Here is a 17679-nt window from a genome sequence, read left to right on the forward strand (position 1 = left end):
CTCCACCATCACCCCACACCTGGGGGCTGCACTGCCCTGCACCATCTCCTGGCTGAGAGGAGCAAATTGCACTGGTCACTTTTTCTCCTCTGCACCTTAAAATTAATGAGGGATTAAATTATTTGTGACTTCCTGCCTGTGTGGTGTGAGGATTTCGTATAACAGTGCAATTTTGGAGTTCATTTTTTGGGTACTGCTCGAGGTGAAATTCTGCCAGGTTTCTGAGAAAACCTGAAATGTAAGTAAACATCTGCCCTGTGGTGCTCAAAATTGCCAAAGTGCAGCTGACCTGCAAAGCAGAAAGTCTTTTGGGCCACTGAGTAACACTGGCTGCCAGAATAATTCCTGTGATTACCTTCTCTCCAGATTCTGCATCAGAACTGAGGAAAGGAAAATCTCAGATACTCAGTTGGGTGTTGAATAGTAGATAAACTGCCAATTGTTTGTATGTAATGAATTTTCATAATTTTCTCAATTTACATTTATGGATTGCTCACAATAGCTGAATGCTTTGGTTCCTGTGCCCAAATGGAGTGGCTTCAAAAAGCAATGTATGCAGATATATCTTGATTTTAAAAAAAGATTAGGTCTACAAGTATTCTTGTGAATAAAATAATGATGAATACCATACATAAAATTATGAACACTGGAGCACTTCAGTTAAATACATGCTTTGAGGCTTGCTGATTAAATGGATAAACCTTTAAATATTTTTAATGTGACTGAATGATAACTTATGTCTATTTTCATATTTCTAGAGATAACTGCAATAACAATTTGCAGCACTTTGGTTAAATGCTGAACTTTGAGGGAAGAGCAGCAATATGGAACTTTGCAGTAATTACAGGATTTTAAATTTACTTTTTAACAATCATTTCAATATTTGAATCTCAGGATTTTTTCCCTTCATTGTGTCCATAAAACCCAAACTCACGAGTCTTCAGCTAGAATAAGCTAAAAGAAATTGAAAGTTTAATCCATTTCATTACTTGTATAATGAGAATAGTTATTTGCAAGCGACAATTTTGTATTTGTTTTTTTTCTTTTAATTTCTACAAACAGGTGATACAGTCAAGAACTTTGAATTTCTTCTAAGCTGGATTTGGCATGATATTCTGGATCTATTTGTATGCTATTGCAATTACAGCAACTTGGGACTCAGAACAGTTGATCATTTCAGTTGAAATGGTTTTTTCCTTTTTCCCATTTGCAGGGTGCTCTGGGCCGCTAGGGATAGAAGGAGGGATTGTGTCAAACCAACAAATCACTGCATCCTCCACGCACCGGGCTCTTTTTGGACTCCAGAAGTGGTACCCCTACTATGCACGGCTTAACAAGAAGGGTCTTGTGAATGCCTGGACTGCTGCAGAAAATGACAGATGGCCGTGGATTCAGGTAACAGATGGAGCTGAGGAGGGAAAAAAACCATCCTTGATTCAATTGCCAGTGTCACTTAAGAAACTGATGAAGACAAGTGGTTAATGAACAGCTAGATTCTTATTCACTGTCATAGACATAAGCCCAGGCTAAAAGGGACTATTTAGTTGCAAAACAGTGATAATCTTGACTTTACAAATGCACAAGCTCCCCTTTTTTTATTTTTTTTAATTAAAAAAACCCCCTGTGCATATGTTCCATTGTGGCTTCTAAACCGTGGAAGCAGATTTATGCAGGATCCTTTCAAAAAAGCTGCTTTCCACATATGTTGTATTTGGGGGTCAGCTCCTTAGAAGCATACCACAGCTTTATCTCTTGCTGGAGATATCCTAACAATATGCTAAAGGGGCTTGACGTGTGGTTTTGGCGCTGCCAGAGCATGCTGGAAGAGCTGGTGCTCTTTGCTGAGCTGCTCTGGGCACACAGGTTAAGGACTACTGGAAGTAGTAAGAACTGTTTTAATTAAGGTTGAAACAGCTGTTAGTTCAGACACATCCATGGGGCTGAAAATACACATTTTCTCATCCCACTCAAGCATCGTATTGCTTGAGTTATTCAAATGGCAGCGCCCTCACTGTGTACTGGATTTCTCTGTGCCCAAAAATGACTTCAGTGAAAGCAGCGAGTATGAAGTCCTGTAGCAGTGTTGTAATGAAGAAAATTATCTAGGGGTTGTCGTAGCTCTTTTCTTGGGTTGTGTTTTCATGACATGTGAATTGGGCAGAGCTTTGGCAATTTCAGCTGTCGGTTAATAAGGGTTAGTGAGCTTGATACTTATGTGAAAACTTTCTGCACTGATCCTCATGGTCAATGTGTGAGGAGGATGCTTCCCTTCCAGTGAACCCACTGCAGGATTTAGCAAAACTGTGATATTTGAGCATTTTATCTGCCAGCATTAAGTTGAACTGTCCATAATGCCCTCAGCTGTGTCAGACACACTCTTCTTGAGGCTACCTTGGTGTTCATGGAATTAATATTTGTTCACAATCAATGTTTTTGCCCTGACTACCATCTTTAATTTCATTGAGAGGCTCCTACATATCTGGGGGGGAAGCATTCCTAGTTACCTGCTCATTTTTCTTGTATGGGCAGCAGACACAAAACACTGTTTGATGAAGTTTTCTGAAACTGGTACAGTGGGAGTGCTGGATTTTGTCACCTCTGACAAACAAAAACTGGTGTTACTGCTTGTTTTTTATAGGAGAATGAAAACACAAAAGGCCCTTGAATGTGTTGTAAGTCAGTTTCCCTCCATAAAGATCAGAGGTGTTAGGAAGTCTGTAAAACTTATACATTGAAAAGAACTGGAAAGGATCATGCAGAGGGACCTGAGCAGAATTATTTCCGTGGGAGTAGAAAGCTAATGTAATTTTAATGCATAATGCAAAAGTCAGCTTTTGGGCTGTATTAAGAGTGTAGGCTTTATTAAATGAGCTGGAGAAAGATTTCAAAATCATTCAGCACTGGCCCCCTAGACATGTCTTTTTGAGGAGAAGAACTGGATGGGGATATTTAATGGTCTGATGCTTTCACATTTGTGCTTGGCACCGTGGGGGCAGCTGCCAGACTCCCTTGGACTTTGCTCCCTGGGAAATCTTCCCTCTGCTCCTACATGCAAGGAACATCCTTGGGCCAGTGGACAAAATATGTCAAAAATCTCAGCCCATTGCAACAGGTCTGAAGAATTTGTTCTTTTTTTTTTTTTTTTTTTGGAGTTTTGGAGGTTATTCCAATCCCTTACAGGTTATTCTGTAACTTTGGCAACCATAGGGTATAAGGACTTTTGATAAGCTTACACCATACAATTAATGTGTTTTAAACATTCTCTTATATTCTTCTCATTTTTCTTGCAAAATGAACGTTAGTCTGTTGTTTTCACAAAACTTGCCAAGTGCTATTTTTAATCCTATTCTTTTCAGTTCAGGGCAAAATTAAAATATTATTTGTAATTTCAGAGCAGGGGCCTTGAGAGGCCTTTCTTTCCTTTTCTCTCTCTTCAAAACACCTGGAACCAAATCTGAAACATGTTTAGGGAGATGAGAGGTGGGAGGAAGGCATTCTGCAGAAACTCTTTTTAGATCTGGCAAGGTGGAGACATCCACAAACTTTATGCACAGTAGATCTTTACATCAGAGCACTTTCTTGTTCTCCAACCATGAAATAAGCTTTAAGAAACAAACACTGTCTGACCCTCGTAGTGGGGAACAGTTAGAGGGGAGGAGAAGCAGAAATCCCACATTTTATTCCTGCACAGGTTCTGTAATGCCCAGGGAGATGCTCCATAAATGTTTCTGGAGTGGTACAAAAAGTCAGATTTGGGCTAAATTTCTGGCTCATGGGAGAAAAGATGCCAAACCCTCTACCTGGGTTTTTACTCTGTTGTGTCAGCCTCTCCCCACACCCTAATGGGAGCAACCTGCACATGGAACGTTTTCCATGCTGCTCTGAGTGACAAAGCACCTGGTCCAGAAGAAGGCATTGAAAAAGGGTGTGAGTGTTTGGCAGAGATTAACTGGAAAGTTACAAAGCCAGAAAATCCATTTTTAGGGCACACAAATTAACTTTTAGCGCAGTTGAACCTGAAGCAATCTCCTGTTCCCCTCTTGGAGCTTCTAATGCTAGATAAATTCTAAAGGAAGCCATGTATAATGGGCAAAGTCCCTCAAAGTATGATTATGTACAAGCCTGTAGCTATTTTTTTGCCTTGTTCCATCATTATCAATTTTCTTTGTCATTTAATTTCTTTATTTATATGCAGCCTGGCAAATAAAACGTTTGAGTGTTCTGCTTATAACTCACTTGTAATGAGTGCAGAAATTTTTTTTTTGTCTAATCTTTCAGGTGTCTGATACACATGAACTAATTAGTATGCAATTTCATTTTCCTGTATTCTCCCAATGAACTGAAAATTGAAATTGCCATTTTAAATTTACACTCTCAGCATGTAATTAGTAATGGCACTACAATGCTTGTAATTGGCTTGTGATTTAAAGGGTCACTGACCATGTTTTTGGAAGCAAATTAAAGCCTGAGTAAGTCATATCTGCCTTTTAAAGTTCTCCTGACCTCTGTTTCTCCTCACAGGTTGGCTGTGATAAAATAGCACCTGTGTACTGCTTAACACTTTATTAGTGATATTAACTTTTATGGTTTGGAAATACAATGACAAAAAAAAAAATCACATACATCTATTTTTCATTAATTGGTCCTGAAGTATAAGCAAAATGCTCACACTGACTGTTCCAGTAATGAGTCTTTTTTGTAAAGTCTTTTTTTTTTTTTTTTTTTAACAGTGGCTTCTCTTTTCCCTTCTGTCCCTTTGCATTTACAGTTTTAAAAAATATTGGTTTGTTTCATTCTGATTTCACTTCATTTCTGCTCATCTCTTGCACCTGTATTTTTCTACTCCTGTATTAGTTATTCTTTTTAGGGCAGTATGAATCAGAATAGGTATGCCCATGGGCAGGGTTATTGTTTCTGTTATCCCTCCACCAAATCCAAAATCATGGATATGATCCTTCCTATGGATTACTATCTAACAAAAAACATAAACTGCCAGCAGGAGTTTCTGAATGTTACTCCTCTCCAGTGAATTCCAGCCTAGGAATCCATGCCTGTGCCCTTACACTCCTTCTCCTCTCCCAGTTTAAACCATCATCGTATTTCTTAATTAATTTTTCCCCTATTCACAACTTTTAAGTCTTTCGTGGTCTTTTGAACATGGAAATTGTTTTTACAGAGTGTAAAACCCACAGGCACCAAGAGCAGATTCCAGCATAGCTTATACCTGGAGAATTTTGAGAGAATGCACGAATTTCTGAGCATCATGCCACTACATGGGAGATGTGTTTGAACACCTGACCTGTTGCTGGGGGCTGTTGTGTATAAGTGTAAAGTACTCAATAGAATGATAAAACCCATATTTTTGTTATCTCTCACTAAAATGGCATAAACTGTTTCTCCAGAGACACTGGTATGCTTACAAATTTTTAAAATAAAATATTCAAATATTTACTTTAATATTTTGAGTAGTTGGAGGTTTGAAGGATTAATTTACAAAACAGGTAGACTGCTCACTTTGGTTGCAGAATAAAGAGTGGGAAGTAAAGTTGGTTCAGGCTGATTATTCAGCTTTTTTCTTCTAGTTTTTATTGCATACAAGATGATCACAAATATTTAATCTGGGGTTTCTTCTTCAAAGAATTCATCCCTTTCCATGTATATTTCATGTGTTTCTCTGTTTGGAATAAATTTTTGAAAGTCAAGTTATAATTTCAAAATGGAAAAGCTACAAGTCTTACTTAGAATATATGGAAAGAGAACTATAACTCTATAATTTTTTCTAATTTATTCCCCAAATGGCTTTTCTGAAATTATGTGCTACAATAATGAGAAATTCAACAGTTTGATGGAAAATGTGCCCAACCTCTGATTGGCAATTTAAATATATTAGTACTCCAGTCCAAAGTAAAATACATTTGGTGTATTTACCATTTCAGCATGTCTGTTGTAAATAATACTTTTTTGTCTTTTTAATTTAGCTTCCTTAATAACTATGCTCAGCTTTAAGAAAATTTCTTCACTATATTTCTTGAAGCTATGAGTAAACATTTTTAGTGCAGATATTTTTAATAAAAAAGATCACCTGTGATGGAAAGGGACCTAGCCCAACAGAGTCAGGGCAAAAAATTTCCCTGATCCCTGTCTTATTTAGAATTAATTTGCTTAGTCCTTTTTTTCCTTGAAAAGCACAGAAAATGCTTTTAAAAATAAAAGTCTAAACATATTGCAATATTATTGCTGATAAGTAGAATTTATATTTTAATTGAGTCTTAATTTGTTTTTTACACAAGTGTCTCCACACCACTTTTGGTTTCAATCCCACCTCTGGTGCTCAGCCTCACCTTTCTGGGACTTTCAGTTCCTTGGCATAATTAAATCTGTGACTATGAATCTCACAAAGCTAATCATAACAACTATGACATACAAAAAAAAAATATTTGTATAAAAAAACCTTTCCATCATTCTTATATGCAAGCAGAAAACCAAAAAGTATTGTGTGGGATTTTTTTCCTCCAAAAAAAAAGGCAAGGGGAAAAAAAAAAAGTTAACATCTTCCTCATCAAGAGCTTCCAAAGAGCAAGTACACACCAGGTGATAGCTATTTGCTAATGAAATGATAAAACCCAAAATACACAGAGGCCTTGCAGAACATTCACTCAAACATCTGTTGGCGAGAGCTCCAAGCAAACTGCCATCTGTGAAACCATTCATTTTGTCAAAGTTCATTTCCTCATTCATGAGCACTGGTGTACAGGCTTCCAAAAATACCTGTCACTAAATGTTTTATGTCACTTAATGTAGCTCTCATCTCAGTGTCAGGTGAACTTTATGAAGTGCAGTCTCAGAGTCATCCTGCAAGGTGATGTGCACCACATAGGAAGATTTAACCCACAAAGTTAAATGTTAAAAAGTTGTTAAAGTTCTTCTTTTTATTGTCAATATTTCAAAATTTGGCTCAATATCATAGAAGGATTTCCTTGGAGGATATTGGTGAGAGACAGTAAGTACCTGAAAGCCCTTGGCTGTGGAGAACAGAAGCTAATGAGGAAAGTGCAGTTGAATTAAAACAATGTCACACAGGACCTTTGGTCTGCAGGAATTAGAAGAGGTTGTCTGCTAGCCAAAGCCTGCCATAAATTCACTGACTTCAGTGAACTCAATACCAGTGTCTGCTCTCTGCAGACCTCCCTCAGCATCTAAACATTTAGCTTACAGGCCAAAAATGTAATTTATGTACTCAGAGCAGAAAACAAGGAGGATGGGAGCCTATTTCTTAGTGTAATCATCCACAGACTCCCTGCTGCCCCATGTCTTGGTATCCATTTTGTGTCACACCTCCTGCTTTCACCCCAGGCACAGACACATTCCAACAACTTTGGGCTGAGGTTCTGGGTGCACAAACAGCAATTCAGAGTCAGCATCCCCATGGCAACTGAGGCTTGATGCTGTTATGAACACCATCCATAACATGCTCTGTCAGCCCCCATGCCAGAATTCCTTAATTACTCTACCTAATGTGGCTGAAGGACTGAAGGAACAGGACCTTTAAACACATTTATCCCCTACATCTGCCACACTGTGCATTCCAACCAGATTTTTTTTCCCATTTGCCACTCTGATAGTAAAAGCAGTCAAGTCTTAGAAAGTGGTGACACCAAAAGGAACAAAGGTGTGTCCACATGGTTTATTGCATCAGGAAGAAGCAAATAAAAGGTGTCCCAACACCTGTGTGGTGGCCCATAATGGAATGGTGTGTGGGTCTCCTAGTCACCTTGTGGGGATGACAGCATCCAAATCTGTGAGATGATGTCATGTAATTTGTGATAGTCAAATGAATAATTTTTACCTTCTAAACATTAGCTTGAAAACTGGAAAACCAAATGATCCTCTCTCATCGTTACTGTCCTGCTAGACTTGACTTCTGGGAAAGTGTTGTTTCAAGTTATTTCAATGAAGTTAAGGTTCAGGGAACAAAGTTTAAGATAAAGTAAGACTACATGCCAGGATATTAAGATGTTTTTTTTTGGTGTGGTATGCAGGCATATGTGCACAATCCCAGGATGGGCCAGCTTGGAAGGGCCCAGAGTGGCTCAGCTGGTGGCACCTCCCTGCTCCAGCAGGGCCAGCCCAGAGCCCAGGGCATCGTGCCCAGGGAATTCTGGAATGTTCCCCGGGAGGAGCCCCAGAGCCCCTCTGGGCTCTGCTCAGGGCTGGCTCTGCCTCCTGTGAGGGGAATTGCTGGGATCAGCCCTGCCCGGGGCTCTGGGGCCATGGCTGGGCCTGGGGCACACAGGATGGACAGGGACAGATGGACAGGGACACACAGACAGGAACAGACAGGGACAGACTGGGACAGACAGGGACAGACAGACAGGGATGGACAGGGACAGACAGACAGGGACAGACAGGGACAGACAGGGACAGACTGGGCTGGAATCAGCCCTGCCCGGGGCTCTGGGGCCATGGCTGGGCCTGGGGCACACAGGGATGGACAGGGACAGACAGACAGGGACAGACTGGGACAGACAGGAACAGACAGGAACAGACAGGGATAGACTGGGACAGACAGACTGGGACAGACAGGGATAGACTGGGACAGACAGACTGGGACAGACAGGGACAGACAGGAACAGACTGGGACAGACTGGGACAGACAGACTGAGACAGACAGGGATAGACAGACAGGGACAGACTGGGCTGGGATCAGCCCTGCCCGGGGCTCTGGGGCCATGGCTGGGCCTGGGGCACACAGGGATGGACAGGGACAGACAGACAGGGACAGACTGGGACAGACAGGAACAGACAGGAACAGACAGGGACAGACTGGGACAGACAGACTGGGACAGACAGGGACAGACAGGAACAGACTGGGACAGACTGGGACAGACAGACTGAGACAGACAGGGATAGACAGACAGGGACAGACTGGGCTGGGATCAGCCCTGCCCGGGGCTCTGGGGCCATGGCTGGGCCTGGGGCACACAGGGATGCTCAGGGACAGACAGACAGGGACAGACAGGGACAGACAGGGACAGACTGGGCTGGAATCAGCCCTGCCCGGGGCTCTGGGGCCATGGCTGGGCCTGGGGCACACAGGGATGGACAGGGACAGACAGACAGGGACAGACTGGGACAGACAGGAACAGACAGGAACAGACAGGGACAGACTGGGACAGACAGACTGGGACAGACAGGGACAGACAGGAACAGACTGGGACAGACTGGGACAGACAGACTGAGACAGACAGGGATAGACAGACAGGGACAGACTGGGCTGGAATCAGCCCTGCCCGGGGCTCTGGGGCCATGGCTGGGCCTGGGGCACACAGGGATGGACAGGGACAGACAGACAGGGACAGACTGGGACAGACAGGAACAGACAGGAACAGACAGGGACAGACTGGGACAGACAGGGACAGACAGGAACAGACTGGGACAGACTGGGACAGACTGAGACAGACAGGGATAGACAGACAGGGACAGACTGGGCTGGGATCAGCCCTGCCCAGGGCTCTGGGGCCATGGCTGGGCCTGGGGCAGGGCCTGGGCCTGCTCTGACCTCTGCACACAGGGGCGGACAGGGGGACACAGGGACAGACAGACAGGGACACCAGGGACACACAGGGACAGACAGATACATGGACACACGGAGGTGGACAGGGATGGACAGGACAGACAGGGACAGACAGGGGGACACAGGGACACACAGGAACAGCCAGGGATGAGGCCCCTCTCAGCTGGGGCTCCTCTCCAGGCTGAGCAGCCCCAGCTCCCTCAGCCTTCCCTGAATCCCCTCTGTTCCCTTCCCTCCTCTGGGGCTGCTCCAGGAGCTCCCTGTCCTGCTGTCCTGAGGAGCAGACGGACACTGCACTGCAGATGTGCCCTCACAGGGCTGGGCTGAGGGGCAGGATTCCCTCCCTGACCTGCTGGCAATGCTCTTCCCAATGTCCCCCCAAATCCCATGGACCTTCCTTGCCCCCAGGACGCTCTGCTGGTCAGGGACAGCTCATTGCCCACCAGAACCTCCAGGTCCTTCCTCACAGAGCCACCCCAGCAGGTCCCCTCCAGCCTGTGCTTCTGCCTGGAGCTGTTCCTGCCCAGGTGCAGGACCTGCATTTCCCTTATTCAGCTACAGACATTTCTTCCCTGCCTAATTCTGCAAGCTGTCAGGGTCCCTTTGGAGGGCTTCACAATTTCAAAGCATCTGAAGCCTCTCAGGGGTTTTTGCCTCTCATCCCAGTCGTATGTGGTTAGTGACCTGCTGAGGACACCTCATCCAGCCACTGAGGAACAAGTTAAACAATTATTTGCCCCAGTATTGAACCTTCGGGGACACCAGCAGTGGCACATCTCCAGCCACATCCCATGACACTGATTACAGCCCTATGGACCTGCTGCTCACCCATTTCTCAATCCAAGCTTATCTCACCTCAGCTTCCATGGCTGTTGGAAGCACAGAAAGTCACCAGCACCATGAGAACTGCCAAAGACAACCAGGGCTGAAGTCAACTCACCCTCCTTGATCTCCTCTGGAAAAGGTGGCATGTGTTTGTCATCTCAAAGACCTTCCAATTTATGCCACACACTAAATCTGTGAACTGAAAAATGGGAGCACATTTTACTCTTGCACTCTTAGAACCTTCTTCTTCAATGACTGGCTAAGATAAAAAGACATGGTTCAAGCCTTGATTGTCTCAATGAGACTTTTCAAAGATTGTCTATCACAAAACCAAACAATGTTTATTTTTTTAACCTAATCTTTTGCCTGCATATTTCTGTAGAAGGAAAAATATTTTGAGGAAAAATGTGCATAAGAATAGGGAAAATCTCACCAAAGGGTAGCTTTTAACATTTCTATATGAACTTTTTCTTTACTTTTGAGTCCTAATTTCAATTAATAATAAAAAATATTCACTTATAATAAAAATATTTCAATTAATAATAAAAATATTTTATGGGTGGTGTTGGGATTCAACAAATAGCCAATTTCTTAGGGTTCAGGAGATATTAAAAATAATAGTTTGAGCCAACTTTCTGTGTTCTGTAACAGCATCTGTGGGCCAAAAATCATTTGAGTGGTGCATTTTTTTCATCAGTCACACAGCCATCTGCCCCCTCTGTGCTTCACTAGCCCTTCACTCCCCTTATGTCCATCCCCTCTCTCTTCCCACACAACCAGTGTCTCAGCAACTAACAGGTTATCCCCAAAGATTGATTAGGATTAGAAGCAAGGGGATAATAGTTTAATATGCCTTGTGCACCATTTGATAGCACTGTTATCACTAGATAGGTTTATTCTGGGAATGTGCAATGGGATCTCACAGTAGGGATCTCATAGGTTCAGAAAAGTGTGATCTCCTGAGAGCTCTCAGATTTCAGATGGTTAACACTCCTTTAATCAGTACATTGGACGTCTTTTCAAACCTTGAAACTCTATAATTCCATGACTTCTTGGTCTGGGAACATGCATAGGACCTCAACAAAGCCCACTGAAGCCAGAGTGGGAATTTTTCCCAGTTCTCCTTTTGGGGGCTTGAGATAAGATCATCATTTTCTTCAAAGTTTTTACCAGACTGTATCTGCCGAAGTGCCATAAAAAGAGATGGAAAGTGTGTGAGAGAAAATACCTCTCAATATCTGAAGTTATTTCACAACCAGAAATTTCCCTAGGTGTTTGTTTGGTTTTTTTTTTTTTTTACGGTGCTTTTAATATTGCACCTTTTTGAATTCACTTCTTTTCCCTAAGGAAGACAGTTTTCACGTGGGATGAAAAGTGTGTGGTTTTGACCTGAGTCTGACATCACAACTTCCAGATCTACAAGCTGTTGAACAAAGCTCTTTTGCAAGGGGAAATACATGCAGATATTTTCACTGACATTTTTATTTACATAGTCTTAGGCTGATTCTTCAGGATGTCTTCCAGACATTGTGGGGAAGTTGTTTCTGAGAGCCATTAACATTCCAAAGGCAGGAAGAGTTTTCACAAGTTCAAAGCATATGAAGAAATTAATAATAGCAATAAATGACCTTGGTGTTTCTTAGGTAACATTGAGTTTCAGGTAGTTAATACTCATTTGATCAATACTTTGCAAATAAAATTATATTTTTCAGGGCTGAAAACCTCTGAACAATGTGAGATTGATTATTGGCCCCTTGAAATGGCAGTCTAAACATGCCAGTGTTTGAATAATTCATATAACCCTGTTAATGGCATTCATAACACCTACCTTTGGGACTAAAATAATGACTTAATAATAAAAAGGAACAGACTAAGCAAGTTTTTTAGTCTGTCTAATTATGTAAACTCTCTGAGGCATAAACTGAAAGTTCTCAACAAAAGCCAAATGAAGTAGATGCTTTTTGATAATTCTCATAACATATGTTCCTCCACATTAGCATTACATGGGCCAAACAATCCTTGTATTTATGTTTTCCACACAAGTAGGGTCTAACCTATATTCTGATCTCTTCACAGAGAGGCAAATTAAATTATTGGTCCAATTTGCATCTCTGATTCTGCGTGTCTAATTTAAAGCAGGCACATGAATAAGTCTCACTGAGGATGGGGTTTGTTTTTAGAGGGTTGGCTGAGGCTGAGATGCAGGTGGGTAGAGGGAAGTCCTGAGAGGTGTTTGTTCTTACCCTGAGGTGTGATAGACTGGAAGCAGCAGGAGGGTGAGTTTTCAGAGGATGTAATAGCAAAGTTATGAGGGTGCTTTGCTGGACCTGTAGCCACATAAGTGAAACAAAATAGGCTGGGATCAGAAACAACCTGAGTGTTAAATTGGTCTGTCCTCAAGGTGCAATCCCACAACCACGCTGGGAATTACAATTTTCAAAGCAACCTGTAACAGACATTTGTTCTCCTAGCCTATTGCAGGACAACGATTTACACTATCACATGAATATTTTACAATAAAACATGTTTTTTCCCCGTGGGGCAGACCCCCTTCCAGCGTGTCAGCAAGGGTGCTGCTGCGGATAAATCACTGCCTATCCTCGCTGTGTGCTGCTTAAAACACACATCACTGCCACTGTGCTGACTGCAGTAATGCCCTGAACTAAATCCAGGGGAGCTCTGCTGACAGTGCTGATTAGGAGAGTATCAAAAAGCCACAGACAGGCAAGACAGATGAGCACCTCGTGTGCAGGTGCCAGCGAGGCTTTGCAAGGGGAAGTTAATAGTGACTGACCTGCTGTGCCCTTCCTGCTCCTCATCACCAGCCCAGCTCTGCAGCTGCGCTGGCACCAGGGTGAAACAGCAGTTTGTCCTCTTCAGACTGGAGGGAACAACCTTGGGGGCTGAAAAGGAAGCACTGGAAGGAGCTTTCAGACTCGCTGACTTTCCCAGTATTGAGGGGATTGTGTCAGGTTGTTCGTTTCGTGGGTTTATTAAAAAACATTTCTGTTGGCGAGTATCCCTATTTTTCATCAGAAAATGTTTGTCTGGGTGCTTTCTATCTAACTTTGTCAGAATTACGACTTTGGGAAAAAAAAAGAAGAGAGAAGAGACAAAAAAAATTAAATTTCAATCCTTCAAAACCTGATGAGATCAGCAGGGAAGGGTTGCTGTAATAAATCTTTTAATGCCAGTATAACCTTGATCTCTTATTCAACCCTGTTTTTATGTGAGTAATGGTGAGTAGCTGTAAAGATATATTTACTTTGTGCTAGAAAAGATGAAGAATTATTTATGACAACACTATTCCATCTCATAACTGAAACAGGTAAACACCTTTGTTCTCCATAAAACGCACTTCTGTTTATGAATCTAAAACTACATTTAAGGTCTCAAAGACCCAAGGTTTCATGTAGGCTTTAATCTGAGCATTTCTGGAAAGCTTGCTCTGGAGGACCACTTCAGACAAGGCTGTTCTGCAGGAAATGTTAGCAGTGTTCTTGCTAGCAGTGAGATAACAAATGAGGGGAATATGGCTATGGATTCTGTCCAGGAGCATCACGCAGGGGTCTTCCTAAAGTCACTCTGTCTTCTCATCCCTCTTCTCCTCTCCTGCCTGCAATAATGTAGATAAGATGGATGCAGTTGGGTGGGTTTTTTTTTATCTTTTTGCCCATTTTATAGCTTCTGCAAAGTGAATATGCTAGCATTTGATCATAAATTGTAAGAGGAGCACCTTCCACTGGAGCTGTCCCAGTCCCTGCTGTTCTGTTACATTCACACATTACGATTCTGAATGTAATTTTCTTTTTTTTCCTATGGTTCTAAGGTTTGTAAACCATGCTGAGAAGTTACTGATGGCCTTTGTTTTGTGGAGCCCTTTGGACTTGTTCATGAAAAACAAGCTCCTGCATTAACTCACAGCTACCAGTGGAACAGCACACACACCATGCAGATTTGCAGGACTGGTTCTGAATTGCCTCTGAAAATGGGGCACTGTACAATCAACAGGAGCTCCTAAACTTACCTTGTTCATATTACCACTTTCTCTTATAGAAAAAGTCCTCCTTGTTTATTTCCTTTGCAATATGGATTTTTTCCAGGTGCCAGTTAAATCTAGATGGGGTATGTCTTCCTCGGTGTAGACAACAATTTAGCATCCCCAAACAGATTGGAGTGAATCACTGGAGTCCAGAGCATTAGTGAAAATTGTTTACTGGATAATCACTCCTGCAAGACCAGTGCTGAGAGCAGTGAGCACGGCAGCCTGGTCCCTTTTTCCCCTCCTGTGGAGAAAGGCCATGACTCTGTAACCTGCTGTGACCATCAGCGTGCTCTGTGTAATCATGCAGTTGGCAGGACTTCGGTGGTTGAAACAAATAAGATTAAAAGGAATTTCAGGGACTTCTTACACTAAAAGAGTTGATTTTATCCCCCAGCTCTCGGTCATACACTGCTCTAGAGGGTATCTGCCTCAAGTGATTTTATTTGATTTGTTTTGGCTACATGGATGAATTCAACAATTGTGTACCCAGCAGAGGACCTGAGGTGGTGTTTCTTGCCACAGTCCCTGAACTCACATAAATTGAGCTGACTCCATGCCTGTGCTCTCCTTGTGCTTTCCTCCATGCCAGCACAGTGACTTTGCACCCCGTGTGGTGGCATAATCCAGTTCTTGTAGAGTCAGGTTTAAGTACATTGGAATCTGACTACTGGCTTCGTTTTACACACAGTTTTACCTGAGCAACTCCGTGTTCATCACTCATTCCAGTCCCAGAAATCCCCCTCATTGACATGCAAAGGCCATCAGAGCAGATTCCACAGCTTGCAGGTGTCAAGCAGAACCTTATCTGAGTTTCATAAAGTTCTTTGTGCCATAAGGTTTTAGGGCACAGGGTGTGCTCGGACTGCAGCCAAATCCCTCGCATATCCTGGGTGAGTCAAATCCCATGGAAGTCACTGGATGCAGGAGACCACTCTGAGGGGCTGCTGAACGCAGGCCCTTGAGCAGAGGTCAAGTGTCAAGTCTGAATCCATTGCTCCTAAAATAAATTTAAATGGTAAATGTTAAAATGGTAAAACTGATTCTTTCTTTCTTTCTTTCTTTCTTTCTTTCTTTCTTTCTTTCTTTCTTTCTTTCTTTCTTTCTTTCTTTCTTTCTTTCTCTTCCTTCCTTCCTTCCGCCACTTCCGCCACTTCCGCCACTTCCGCCACTTCCGCCACTTCCTTCCTTTCTCTTTCTTTCTTTCTTTCTTTCTTTCTTTCTTTCTTTCTTTCTTTCTTTCTTTCTTTCTTTCTTTCTTTCTTTCTTTCTTTCTCTCTTTCTTTCTCTCTTTCTTTCTCTCTTTCTCTCTTTCTCTCTTTCTCTCTTTCTCTCTTTCTCTCTTTCTTTCTTTCTTTCTTTCTCTTTCTTCCTTCCTTCCTTCCTTCCTTCCTTCCTTCCTTCCTTCCTTCCTTCCTTCCTTCCTTCCTTCCTTCCGCCACTTCCTTCCTTCCTTCCGCCACTTCCTTCCTTCCTTCCTTCCTTCCTTCCTTCCTTCCTTCCTTCCTTCCTTCCTTCCTTCCTTCCTTCCTTCCTTCCGCCACTTCCTTCCTTCCTTCCGCCACTTCCTTCCTTCCTTCCGCCACTTCCTTCCTTCCTTCCGCCACTTCCTTCCTTCCTTCCTTCCTTCCTTCCTTCCTTCCTTCCTTCCTTCCTTCCTTCCTTCCTTCCTTCCGCCACTTCCGCCACTTCCTTCCTTCCTTCCGCCACTTCCTTCCGCCACTTCCTTCCGCCACTTCCGCCACTTCCTTCCGCCACTTCCGCCACTTCCGCCACTTCCGCCACTTCTGCCACTTCCGCCACTTCCGCCACTTCCTTCCGCCACTTCCGCCACTTCCTTCCTTCCGCCACTTCCTTCCTTCCTTTCTCTCTTTCTCTCTTTCTCTCTTTCTTTCTTTCTTTCTTTCTTTCTTTCTTTCTTTCTTTCTTTCTTTCTTTCTTTCTTTCTTTCTTCTTTCTTTCTTTCTTTCTTTCTTTCTTTCTTTCTTTCTTTCTTTCTTTCTTTCTTTCTTTCTTTCTTTCTTTCCTTTCTTTCTTTCTTTCTTTCTTTCTTTCTTTCTTTCTTTCTTTCTTTCTTTTTCTTTCTCTCTTTCTCTCTTTCTTTCTCTCTTTCTTTCTCTCTTTCTCTCTCTCTTTCTCTCTTTCTCTCTTTCTTTCTCTCTGTAAGTAGATTCCTCAAATGTCTATGCCTGCATCTTCTTCTTGCAAGGCCTTTACCGTGCCCTATTACTTAAATTACTGAGATAAATCTCTCAAAACACTATTGATCTTCTTTCATCCTTGCTTTTTTCCAGTTCATCTAGGTAATGATAAGGGATCCTTAAGAAGTAAATCCATTACCTTTATAAAAAAGATATGTAATTCTTTTGTTCCTATCCTGGTGACTTTCACCTCTTTGTTTTAGAACATCATCACACATGTAATTAAAATGTATAACTTTCTGTCCTTTGTGGATTTTAATCCAAAAAGCAGAGTTTCCTGAGCTGTTTTTCCCTCACAGTTGCCACAGAAAAACACATTTGAAAAAGCTTTTAGTGATAGAGGATGTAGTTCCCATTTCTTCAGAGCTTCCTACTGAAGTATATTAAATAGGAAAAAGTTTGGACCCTGCTTTGTTACAGCCATTGCTAAAGTTGCAGTATTTTCAATTTTTGCTGAGTTTGAACTTGAAAAAATTTAGAACACATTAAAGAACCCAAAGATACAAAGGAAAAATTAATTCCTGATGTATCCATATTCACTGAAAAGCATGGCATTAGCCCAGGAGGGATTTCCATATAAGCAAGCCATGGGCATTTGAAAGAATTTTTTTCCCCACTTCATTGGGATTTTTCTGCAAACATTGACAGGATGTGTGACAGGAAAATAAGGCAGCCTGGTTTTATTTCTTATGTTGCATCAAGTTCAATACTGCTTAAAAATAAAGCTCAGTTTGTGACTCAAATGATGGACAGTGATCAAGAAATCCTCTAAAAGGAAAGATTCTGCAAATGGGAATAGGACATCCAGTGTTTAATGCCATGGTTTCATTAGAAATTATTCTTTGAGAGTAAACAGGGAAATAAAATCCCTATAAATTCTCATCCAAAACCCCAAAGATTATTACCTGGAAATTGAAAAATTGGTGATGAAGCTTAAAAAATACTAGTTATCTGCATCACTGGATCAAACAAAATTTGTTTAGTGTTGCATTATACCTTCCTCTTCCCATGAAGTGAAATGTGAAGATGCTACCAGT

At 42.1% G+C, this 17679-nt stretch overlaps 1 protein-coding gene across 2 annotated transcripts in view; it reads left to right on the forward strand.

Annotated features, from left to right (window-relative positions):
- The window catches only part of EDIL3 (EGF like repeats and discoidin domains 3), a 242941-nt gene that overhangs the window by 164451 nt on the left and 60811 nt on the right, over window positions 1–17679 (forward strand). For both annotated transcript variants that reach the window (XM_071455127.1, XM_071455128.1), the window contains one exon: window positions 1214–1395. In XM_071455127.1, coding sequence (XP_071311228.1) covers window positions 1214–1395 — 182 coding nt within the window. The remainder of the gene's footprint in view (window positions 1–1213; window positions 1396–17679) is intronic.

The sequence above is a fragment of the Agelaius tricolor genome, unplaced genomic scaffold (genome assembly GCF_023055355.1).
Source record: "Agelaius tricolor isolate 1412-34295 unplaced genomic scaffold, bAgeTri1.0.p SCAF_44, whole genome shotgun sequence".
Classification (NCBI taxonomy): Eukaryota; Metazoa; Chordata; class Aves; order Passeriformes; family Icteridae; genus Agelaius; species Agelaius tricolor.